The sequence below is a fragment of the Mchenga conophoros genome, linkage group LG22 (genome assembly GCF_057382185.1).
Source record: "Mchenga conophoros isolate Kocher_MC1m ecotype Shallow Benthic linkage group LG22, M_conophoros_male_GT1.1, whole genome shotgun sequence".
In the NCBI taxonomy this organism is placed as follows: Eukaryota; Metazoa; Chordata; class Actinopteri; order Cichliformes; family Cichlidae; genus Mchenga; species Mchenga conophoros.
Genome location: NC_140546.1, coordinates 20,154,326 through 20,166,666, shown reverse-complemented (window position 1 = coordinate 20,166,666; position 12,341 = coordinate 20,154,326). Strand labels below are relative to the sequence as shown.

Sequence of the window (12,341 nt, the reverse complement as noted above, 5' to 3'; positions counted from 1 at the left end):
CTAAAGAAACAAGGTACATCTCCACTGCAGTGCTATACTGAGGGTTCTCTGGGGTTAGAGGACTAGCTGGCTGACCCATAAGAATGCATAAATTTTTACTTTTACCACTAACCAGATTTCCATAAAACCCCCACTCCACACTCCCCACTCCCCGCCCACTTTGGCTGCTTATATGGCCTCCTACATTTCATCTCAGGTAATAGTCTTGTTTTGCTCCACAAAGGCCAGTTGGGTTTTATTACACTGAGTAGTTTTGCTCATTACAGTTTCCAGCAATGTCCAGCAGTGCACAGTGTTGTGTGGTCAGATAATGGTATTGTGTTCACGCATATATGCAAAGGCATGGACAGGTTTACTGCCTCTCTCTTACACGCATAAATAAAAGTAGTCTGGGGGGGTGAAAAAGTCTGAAACTTCATTAGCTGATCTGCAGTACGAGGCAACACAAACATGATTATGCTGCACGCAATTTAAAGCTATTTAACTTAGTTTTCTTAATATGGTAATGGTTTCTCGCTGTTCAGTTGGAAAGACCATTTGCACGTTTGGTGTTATGAAGTCTTCCTGGAACAGGGCTGTGTGAGTAAAACTCTCACCCCTGCAGGTTTTAAAGGTGCCTGTAAAAGGTTTTGTGTTTTCTCTGTTATGGATAGCAAAGGCTGTGGCACATGGCTTCAAGGTGGTCTGAGTGGACTGCAACAGTGATGTGCAGAAAGAAGGGCGGGGCCATTTTACCACTGTGCAGCATCCCTTTTTATTTTAACAGTCTGTAAATGTCTGGGAACTGAGGAGAGTAGCTGCTGTTCAACAGTCCTCTGTGGGGTTTTTTTGTCCATCCATCCATCCATCCATCCATCCATCCATCCATCCATCCACCCTCCACTTCAGAAATTGTACAGAGATTTCTTCAGATTCTCTGAATCTTTTGATGATATTGTGCAATGTAGATAATGTGGTATTCAATCCCTTCACAATTTTACGTTGAGTAACACTGTTCTGAAATTACTCCTCAATTTGTAGACACATCTTTCAGCAGGTTGGTGCACCGCAGCCCAGTTTTAGAGATTAGAAACTTTGCATCACTAAGATATCTCATGTTACTGCCTTATTGCCAGTTAACCCAATTACTAGCAAAAAGTTCCTCCAGCTGTTTCATTTTAGCACCACCTACTTTTCCAGCCTTTTCTTGCTCCTGTGCCAACTGTTTTGAGATCTGTTGCTATATTTTTCATGAAATACCAAATGTCTCAGTTTAACATTTGATGTGTTTTCTATATTGTGGTGTGAATAAAATACGTTAAACACAGTGCACTGAATTTTTCAGGATTGGCTTTGCTCTTCAGAGTGCTTATGGCCACAAGGGCAAAAAGCTTTACCACACGTGACCATTTGGAACATGTGGAGAAAACCTGTGGGCAGCAGACAAGTGCGTTATGCTGCAGAGTGGTGTGACAGGTTTCATATAAACATTTTGAATCCTGTTCTATCCCATGAAAACAGTTCAGTGTCAGTGTAATTAATCCCAGCTGAAATGACCAAACAGACGGCACTGTGAAAGCTTTTCTAAGTCACGTTACATCATGTCAGTCAAGATGATATGTTGGTATTTGTCTCGGGCAAGCCGAGGCAGCAGAGAGCACGTGGTTTGCTGTGTTGTTGATTTCACTGATAGATGTGTGAACATCAATATTGTTATGTTTATGGGCACCAACACCCTTAGTAGGTCCTAAAAGATAAAATTACCTGCTGATAGCATGACATTTAAAGAGGAGATCACTTTTTACTACCTAACTCAGTCAAGTCTGTTAGAGCATAATCCAAAACCAGTTCAGACATAACTTTTCACTTTTCCTTGTTGCAGATGGATCATATACATAAAGCTCTGATTGGCCCAGGCTTCGGGCTAACGTCACACTTAATAAGAAAGCCCAGTTCCTGCGGCGTCTGTCGTCTTAGATTCAACTCTGAGGTGGGCGATGCTGTGTGGGAAACACATGCTTTGTCAGTAGTTTTTTGTCTTTCAAGGTGCGCTTGTTTTTCTCACACACACCCTTACATGACAGTTGAACCACAGAGAAGACCTGCCCTTACACATGGCTGTCTTACTGGTTTTGAAGGTTTAAAGCTTTCTTACTTAATTACTGGGTCAAATGTGAACTCCCCTGATATTTGATCTTGGTAGAAAATTCTGTATCATTTTGTATTATTTGTGCCATAGCATGACTCATAAGAAAGCAACTCAACAACTGCAAAGTACTGTCACGTATTGTACGGAAATCTTTGTAAAAATGTGGAAAAAGTGCACATAGTGCTGCACTTATTTACTTTAACGACTTACCACTTGATTACTTACTACACTGGCAAAAGTAAGCAAGTCAGAGAATGATAGCTTTCTGCAGTTTTTCCATTCATATTCAAGTCATGCATTGTTGTGTAAAGTAAAGATAGCCACTTTACTGCATGAAGCAAAATCTTTTTTTTTTCTTTTGCTGTTGGGCATCAAGGCTCAGGCGTCCTCCCATTATACCGGCACGAAGCATGCGAAAAAGCTGTTAGCTCTGGACGCCCCAGATTCAAAGATCAGGACCTGTGAACCGGTCTCCAAGGAAACTGCAGTCCTGTTGTCATCGTGCTCACGGCCCTCCAGCTCTGACACAACATCAGGAGGTGAGTGCATTTCTGCAACCATGCATGCACACATGTGCACAGACATCACGCGCATGACACCGTTAGCCATATGAATGCACGGCTCAGACCTTCTTTTTCTAGTCACGACCTTAACTCTTTGATGTGATAAACCACCTGCTGCTTTGGGTTGCACGGTGAAGTGATTCAAGGTTGGGCATTATCCTCTGCTTCTTCTTCGTGTCTACATTTTCTGACCTCATTCAGTGGTCTCCTGAGATCAAAAGAGCATTGAAAATGCGTTGAATATGATCTGTGGGTAGCTCTCCTCCACTATGTATGAGTGTACGTTTGCTCAAGGGCCTTGGGCACATGTGCGTCTGCAGGCATGCAAGTGTGGCGGCGTGTCAAAGCACAGACTGCTTTCCAGCGTTTGTTTATATTTGTGCCAGTGCTGATGTGCTACTTTTGCACATGCGTGGGCGTTTAAGGATTGAAAATAATGCATTTTGCCACAGCTAAAGAAGAAAGAGGTTGAAGAAATATTCTTGACAACGCCGACAGGAGAGTTTGTTTTCGAGAAAGTGAGAGGGTGAATGATCATTTCAAGAGTTTCGAGGAAGTGGATGAGAAGCAGGAGCGCTCTCTGAAGATTACTTTAGTGAGAGAGTGGGGAATCAGTGGTAACAAACAGACACCCACTCAGTGAGGCAGAGCTAATAATCATTGTTATTAACAGAGAGTGAATCCTTAAATCTGCACACGCTCCTCTGTGGGAAAGTGGGCACCACAAAAGATAACAGAGTCAAATCATCTCTATACAAAAGTGTCCGTTTAAGTGCCGCGAGGCAGAAACTCAGGAGAAATCATTGATTATTAGTGTGATTAGAGAGGTTGATGGAGCTCATAATCATGTGTAGCCTGCTGAGCTTTTATCTTTCTCTTATCATAAAGAATTCAGGAATTTCAAAGAAGTGGAAAAATCTTCACGTTTGTCTTCCTTAGTGCTCATTCTTGCCAACAGGATTTTCCCTAATGCATTTTTTTTGGGGGGGGGGGGGCTTTGAAGCTTCAGCAGTAATCAACAGAAAAAATTCAAAGTTTCCCATCTGAATTTAATACCCCAACACTGTCTGACAAAATCACCACACGCGTAAGTTTAAAAGCTTTAAGGTGCTGCTGCGCTGTGCCGCTCTGTGAACAGAGCACAGAGCGAGGGAGAGCGAGCCGTGGAGAGCAAGACCTCGTAGACTGAGATTCTTCACTGACCATAAAAGTTGATAAATGTGTACTAAATCTAGAAATTATGTTGCTAAGATGGCTACAGTGTCTTAACTAAATCACCACAAATCCATTTATTTCTTCAGTCTACAGAAAAAAAATACACATTCCAGCAAGCACATTCAAATATCACAGTTAAGAACTGAATATCTACCCAGACGATGAATATCCAAACAGTCAAATATTAAAGTATAACCTTACTTTCCCCTCCTTTGTTTTAGAGCCTTCATCGCTGAACCCTACCTCAGAAATGGCACCATCAACCAGTGGCTCCACTGAAACTGTGAAAGCACCTTCTGACCCTTCCTTGTCACCCATTTCAAGGACAACAGAGAAAGAGGCACCAAAAGATGGAGAGGCAGAAGCTCCAGGAGAGGAGACCGAAGAAGCAAAAGCTATTCGTCTTCTGTACTGCTCTCTCTGCAAGGTGGCTGTCAACTCAGCCTCCCAGCTTCAGGCCCACAACAGTGGTGAGAGGCAGTCGCTGCCACGGCCAGACTTTGCCCACATGAAGCGTGTTTCTATACTTTGTTGATCTGACTTTATATCTGCTCAGGCACCAAGCACAAGACCATGCTCGAGGCCAGAAGTGGCGATGGAGCCATCAAATCCTTCCCCAGGATGGGGGTCAAAGGCAAGATGGCTGCACCATCTGAGTCATCGACAGGACTCCAGAATAAAACTTTCCACTGTGAGATCTGCGACGTGCACGTCAACTCTGAGACTCAGCTCAAACAGGTGATCCGTGCAATAAGTTTTTTATTTCATATTTATATCCTGTTCATAGCCTGTACATAGCTTGTACTCACTACAGCCTGTACATACTTATAGTTATAGAATATTCATAACATACTTCATACCGTGTACATTATAACATACCATAATAGACCTATTTCTGTAATATACTTACATATCTATATTATTGCTAATATATATTGTAATATATCTATATCATGGCTAAAGCACTTCTGTGTTTGACATTATATAGAATCTTAAAATGTTTTACCATGAAAGGTGGTTTATAGATTTTTAATACAAACATCAATTAATTACAATTACAACATGATTAATACAAAAAACTTTGTATATATATGTTAATATTCCGCTGCATTTGCTTTTACCTAAAAAAGAAAAAACAGAGATGCTTCATGAAAAACTACTCACATGATGAGAAATATACATGCACTTTGCTAGGTACTCCTTGCTAGTACCAGATTAGACTCGCTTTGTGTTTGGACCTGAATTGAATCTTCATGGCATAGATTCATAAAGCTGCAGGAACCATTTTGGTCAGGTGCATAGTTGCTGCAGATTTTTCAGCTACACATCCATGATGCTAATTTCCCTTTCTACCACATCCCAAAAGTGTGCTTTTAGATTTTGATCTGGTGACTGTGGAGGTTGTTTGAGTACATTAAACTCTTGTCATGTCCAAGAAACCAGTTTGAGATGATTTGAGCTCCGCATACCTAAATGCACACAGTTGCTGCCATGCGATTGGCTGATTAGATATTTATCTTAACGCACATTGCAATGCACAAGTGTCTGGTGGTCATTACAGGAATCACATGATATAATGTACAGCAAAACTTCAATTGTATGGTTTGAGGAAGAAAGCAAATTTATTTAATTAGATTTATCCAAGAAGTGATCCCTTGTTTTTCGCAGTCACACCATGCAATGACCTTATTTTATTGCACACTGATTGCCAGTAGTTGTTTTGTTCCTGCCCTCGGGGAGTGACCAATGGAAGGTAACATAAGAAAACTGACTGTTGCACTAACTTACTGGTTAGTTCCTCTTGTGCATGTAAAGTTATTAAAAGGTCAGCTGTCACACAGATTTGCTATTCAAAGAGTTCAGGAAGTACAAAACCACCGAGATCCATCGTCACTTTATCCATCATGCATTAAAGACGGGAAACTCAGGGCCATGCAAATTTTATTCTCAATCACAGTGTGAACGGCTCACACCTGTCGCTGCAGGTGAGTTAAAATCACAGATCCCTCAAGATAAAGAGCACAAAGCTACTAAGCCTTTGCTATTTCACTGAGCATTTGAATATGATGTTAGCATCTCTGTTCGTGATGTGAATGCATAGCGTTGGTCTTCACCGCCGACTGTTTAAAAGTTAACTTTGGCCAGGTGCTCATGAATATTTAGCAGCTTGCTGCTGATTGTGTGGCGCGTTGGCCACAGCCATCTGTTTGTGCTTGTCAGTCAAATTTTAAAAGATTTCCTAACCCGCCCCTCATAAATATTTGGAGTCTCAAATTCAGAGTCAACAAAATACAAACAGTCTGCCTGAATTGCCAAAAATAGGAGCTTTGATTCCTGCTTGCCTTTAATTTCTTTTTCACATTATTCAGATTACCAAGCATCATCTTCTTCTTTCACCCATGCCATCTTTCTGCTGCAGCCCGTGTCTGTGTGGGTTTATTTTGCTGCGTGCTTATCTACGTGTCTCTTTCCTCGACTCCAGCACATCAGCAGCAGGAGACACAAGGATAGAGCGGCAGGTAAACCAGCCAAGCCTAAATTCAGCCCCTACACCCTCACCCAGCGTCACCAGAGTTTCCAGGCAGTGAGTACCATGTTATTGCTTGACTTACTTTCACCCCCTCATCATTGTGTTTTATGTACATGAGTTGATCCTCATGGGCTTCTTCCAGGAAGCTCCACTCCCTACTGCCAGTGAAACAAATAGTCAGCAATAGCTCAAGGATAATAAATTTTCTGAATTCTAACCCCTTGACATGATGAGTTGGACAAAAGGGCAGGATTTCACTGGAACAGAGAGTGGATTATTAATAAAAATGCCTGGTGATAAATGGAACAGCTTGTACTTTCCTACTTTAAACTGTTTCATTTCCCAGGAAAAACAATCAACTTGATACTACTTTGTCTGCCTGTCTTTCATCCTCAGATAAGGCTGACTTTACAAAAGAACCAAGATCTGACCAAGCCTCTGGCGTCTTGTGTCCTCCAGCGTCAGCTCTCTGTTGCCGCCGCTGCTGCCATGGCATCTTTGCCCCCATTCCCTCTCCCACCTGCATCAAACTCGAACCCCGCCCTGTTTCACAGTCAATCCCTCCCCCAGGCCCTGCTTCATCCGGCACCCGGACCCATCTGCACAACGCACACATCTGTTCTGTTTTCCCCCTACTGACCCGGCCGATGTCTCTATTGCTTCTGAACTACAGCTAAAAGCAGACATGAGGCCCGAACAAGATGTGATATAAGCCAGTGCCCTTTGTACTTCACATGCCAACAGACACCATGGGTGTCACGGACCAGAGTGGGTCAGATTGAGGTAGCAGATGGGCGAAAACAGAGTATTTTGAAATGTGAGAGAGTGTGTGAATGCTACCGGGTGCGTGGACAGACGTATTCATCACAGAAGTGCAAGTTTTTGCTTTATATTGTAGCACTTTTGCTAATAATCTTTGACGCATTAAAGAAATTCCCTCTCTCGAAATATATATATATATATATGTGTGTGTATATATATATATATATAAAACAAAGATGCAGGATAGCGAACTTCCATGATGAATATATCTGTGTGTGTTTGTACGTGCACACGAATGCTATTCAGAGCATGCTTAATTATTACTTTCCAATTTAATAAAAAATTCCTGGGGACGCTCACATCAATTGCACAATGTTCCTACTTTTCTTTCTGTCTGAGGCTTAATGCATTCTCACGAGGTTATTGTGAAAATGCTCCAAAAATGTGCAATTTATCAAATAAATAAGTGCAATAACGATTCAAGTTCATGTCTTTGTCGGATGGAAATTTTAAGCATCAAAAAGATGAGAGCGTACCCAAGACAAAAAACATTTGACTTTCTCATTTCAACTCCTTGTGTACGTGTCTCCGTGTATGTGCCGGAATTGTTGACGCAGCCAGGTGTCGCCTCCTCTCCAGATCATAAATCTCAGTATCTGACTACGACTTAAGCTCAGTTAATCTCCTTTGATACTTAGCAGCACACAGAAAAATTTTCCTAGGTTTTTTTTGTTTCAGGTAAAAAGGACACATCCATGGCAGGATGTCTCCGAAGGCCCCTCCACATATCCTCCAGCTTCAATCTCTGAGATAAATCAGTGCAGGAATGTTACCGATGTTATTGTCTGTCTTTCTGATAAGGTTTACTACACTGCAGCTGCAAGCAATGTGGTCAGTTTGGTGCACTTAGTATGGATACAGTGAGTGTGTGTGCTGCAAGAGTACCCCTCGTCATATTTTCTTTCATCAGACACCAAACTGGATTAATTTGTTGGATGTTTTACTTCTGTCTCCTGCAGTTGCTCCAAAGCAAATAACCTTACCGGCCAGTTTGGAGAGTTATCATCCAATATGTCACTGCCTCCTGATTCTTCCCATTGTCACGGCAGTTAATATTATTATAAATTGCCTGGGTGATGACTGTGAACATCTGTGTGGGGGATACTCAATTCTCCACACGCTATTGGAATTCAGACCTCCACTGGCCCCCTAACTGCCTGGCTCACTCCCTGGCCAGCCTTCACCGCCTTTTCTCCTTCACCTTTTGCCATCTTTCTTTGGTTATCTCACATGTTCACGTCTATGTTCTCCACCAGCTTTCTGGCAGGTGCACGTGCACACATAAACATATGTCAACAGTACAAAAGCCTGACTTGGCATCCAGGGAATTTTTTATTCTGTGCTACCTGGAACGACTACAAAAGTACAATGCAGAGCTATGCATGCCATGTGAAGGCTGCTTGCTGTTCACGTTCATAAAAAGGCTATAATAAGCTCTTGGCGTGTGAACGCAACCTTTTGACACATTTCAACTCAGTTCAAATAAGTAAGAACAAAGGAGGTTGTGTATACAATGAGTATGAGTGACAGGAATCACCATTCAAGCTTAAAATACTTACGTTTTTCTTATTATTGTATTAGACCAGAGTTTGTTGAAAGAAGAGAAGCATACCTTGGTAAATTCACTGATTTGCTTCATAGCCTTTGAATCATAGAAGAAGACCAATCCTACTCTCATCTCTGTATGGAGGTGCCAGTATAGTTGTGTCTCCATCACACAATTCACCATTTTATGGGGTTATCGTGGATGTTTATCAGGACTCTGTGAAGGGAAATGTCTCACTTGGCAACAAAAACACACCTTGCACACAACACCTATTAAACAAAGTGCAGTTTTGACGCTTGAGCTTTTGCAACTCATTAAACAACTGAGACCAACAAATGGGCTAATTGGTGAAGTTTAGAGACACAAGGATTTATTTGTGTAACAAAACCAACCGCACAGTCTACATGAAAGTGGACCTGTTGTTCTCGTTTCTAGCGCCGTATTTCAATTCTTGCATTCAACCAGAGAAACTTTGATCAAAAAAAATAAAAAATAAAAAATCCTGATTTGTGTTGTAAAAGCTCTGGATGCACACACCTCATTCACCTGCTATGTCAAACAAAACTTTTTAAGTTCTTATTACTTTAAGGCCACAGTTTTAATTGATTGGCTGCCCCTCTCAGTCAGAAGATTTAAACAGCAGGTGAGTGTGGTCTCTCTACTCAGAGGGTTAGTTAGCAGCCCTTCTCTATGACATCATGTAGTGCCAAGAGTAAAACAAGAGATTTAGGGGTGTTGCAGGGAATACTTACACACACACTGATCACATTATTTAAAAGACTGACCCTGTAACACTACAGATATGACTGGCCCACTTGAACATGGCATTTTCAGGGATCTGAATTTTCTTTTTTTCACCTATTATAAAAAAAAGAATTACGACAGGCCTGTTCAGAGACCTCATGGTATTTGACCAGGTGGTTAACAGCAATCTGTGGGCTTTAAATCCAGTCAAAGTATTGCACATCTAAAGGCTGGCACTCCTACACCACAAGACCTTTGCAAGCTGCCCTGTGGGAGCAATGTCTCTCCAGCTCGAGTGGGCAGACAAAAGGTGAGCAGGCTGAGAGGGCGCTGCAGCATAAGCACCATCTGTCTGGGTCAGCATACCTCCATGGCAATCTAGTGAGCACAAGTTAAAAGTTCAGATAAAGCCTTCAATTTGGCCTCTTGCTTAAGATGCATCTGTGGCTGTTGCAGCCCCAGACAGGATATGTTAGGTCCTTGCAAGGCTTTCCGGTCCTGTGGAGGCAGTGCAGCAGTATGGCATGGCGCAGCAGATCAGTAAAGGGAACGGATGTTGGCTGTGAAGTTAATGTCTCGGCAGGGTGTTCAAGAGCAGGCTGTAAGGCATAATGGCCAAGGTGCAACCCACTGAGAGCTGATTGTGTGTCTGGGGCCCGGTCCTGCTGTCGTCTGTGTTCAATGGGATGTGAGTGTGAAGGAGTGCTGCTGCAGTTATGTTTGTTAGTAGTGCAGCAGCTGGTTTTGCATCCATAGAAGGAAAACTGCTGGAATCCTTCTGCATTGCTGAAAGAAAGAAAGAAAGAAAGAAAGAAAGAAAGAAAGAAAGAAAGAAAGAAAGAAAGAAAGAAAGAAAGAAAGAAAGAAAGAAAGAAAGAAAGAAAGAAAGAAAGAGGCCACCTACTCCACCAGTATCGGATCAGTCTGAGGCCTATAAAACAACCTCTACTAAACCTCTACAAAGTTTAATTTTAGGCTTTGATTACACAACCTATGTTATGATTTCATTACCATAAATTGTGATTATGGCACCATAAGCACATTTTCCATATTAAAAAATGGGACTTTGTATTTTTGGCCCCAGTAGAGGCGAGCTCACAGATTAGAGTTAATACTTTTCATCTGGTAGAAAAGCAGATGATGGTTTCATTGGCCAGTCAGGATGTCTGGACACGGATGTAGGAGCTAGAGATCTGAGTGGACAGAGATGAGTTTATGATCTCTTTATAACCGTATTACGTCACAAAAGGTTGACAGACTCCTACTGGCTACTGTTATACTAAAAAAGGCAACCTATTCGTGTGTGTTGATGTCTCGTCTTGCTTTTTATTATCTTTATTGTACCCTAATTTCACAGTCAGCCACAGCACTCACTCTATTTTTATTTTAATCACTTCCTCCTATCCCTTTTCCTCTACCTGTGATAATAAATTTCTCTCCAGGCAGCTGACATGCGGGTAGCGAGGAGCTGCATGAAAAGACTGTGTGATGGATTTGTCCATTAAAGCAAGCTGAGCTAAAACCCGCGGAGTCCCTCTGGCTGTCTATCCGTCTGACTTTATACGTTTCTCTCTCTTTTTCTTTTGCTCTTTAATGCAGTCAGACTCTCTAAAAAAACACACACACGCACAAACACCACTGAGTATTTCCCCTGCTGTGAGGCAACAGCTGTAACATTTGCTTTCTTTTAGCAAGAATAATACACCTTTTAAGTAAACACCAATGAGTCACCACAGGACTGTAAGGCTTACACACACTCACTCAGTTCCACCCCAACACTAAAATGGCATCAGCTACATTCTTTCAAAATAAGTGTAATTTATTTTGTTTGTAATTAAACTTGATTGCTACATGTCCTCATGCAGGTAATGTTGAAATAATCCCGCTTAGAATTCACAAAGAACATTTGTGAGAAAGGTCAGCTAAACGGAGGACTATTAATGATCCATGGTCTTGTCCAATATCAGGTGCCTGTTTACAGCTGAGCCAACTTTTCTGAAGTCATTTTTTTTAGTGGGTGACAGTGACAACACCCAAACCTTACCAAACCTTCGCTCTAGTCTCGGTTTGCTTGGCTGGCATCCTCCTCACTTGCAGAAGGTCCAAATGAATTAGCTGCAGTGCAATGCCAGAAAGGTCCAGGTTTCCTCCCCATCCCATGCCAAGCAAGACATCCCCTGTGTGGCTTGGAAAATTAAATCAGCTCATGACTATGTAATACCAAGTAATCCAGTATTTATGGAACATTTATTGAGCAAAACCTGGGTTAATGATGGGTACTTATGGGTGCAGGGTGACTGTGAGAGAGGCAGATCTCTATGTGTGCATGTGTGTGTGAGAGAGAGACAGTGTGCATAAAGGTATGCACTTATTATGGGCCTCATGTCACAGAGAAGAAGACAGGAGTCTGTATACTGGAAGAGACTGTCAAAAGACCTGCTAGCTCAATAAAAAAAATACATTGATCTAATCATTGACTGTCTTTCTTAGCTGCTGTACAATCGTACACTGAAAAAGCCACCGCAGTTTCAGGAAAAACTCAAAATAACATGACTCAAACACTGCTTGCCAGAGGGTTTAGGATGAACACAGTTATCAGCTCCATCCACATGCAGCTGAGCACTCTACTGAGCTCTGAATGCTCTTATCTTCAGCAGTCAATTAGGCTATAAATGCTCATTTTGGTTGAATGAGCCTGATCCTTAATGGGTCTTAATCTAATTCCTACTTGTGAAAAAACAGACGTTTACTATGGCTCTATTTCCCAGTTGTGGATGTTTTTTTTCTTTGCTT

At 41.9% G+C, this 12,341-nt stretch overlaps 1 protein-coding gene across 1 annotated transcript in view; it reads left to right on the top strand.

Moving 5' to 3' along the window:
• The window catches only part of LOC146549360 (zinc finger protein 385D-like), a 31,627-nt gene extending 19,320 nt beyond the window's left edge, over nucleotides 1–12,307 (top strand). Inside the window, exons 3-8 of the mRNA XM_085263139.1 lie at nucleotides 1,862–1,969; nucleotides 2,505–2,667; nucleotides 4,128–4,376; nucleotides 4,463–4,644; nucleotides 6,389–6,490; nucleotides 6,833–12,307. Of these exons, the coding sequence (XP_085119265.1) occupies nucleotides 1,862–1,969; nucleotides 2,505–2,667; nucleotides 4,128–4,376; nucleotides 4,463–4,644; nucleotides 6,389–6,490; nucleotides 6,833–7,075 (1,047 nt within the window). The 3' untranslated portion in view covers nucleotides 7,076–12,307. The remainder of the gene's footprint in view (nucleotides 1–1,861; nucleotides 1,970–2,504; nucleotides 2,668–4,127; nucleotides 4,377–4,462; nucleotides 4,645–6,388; nucleotides 6,491–6,832) is intronic.
• Nucleotides 12,308–12,341: the final 34 nt, after the last annotated feature.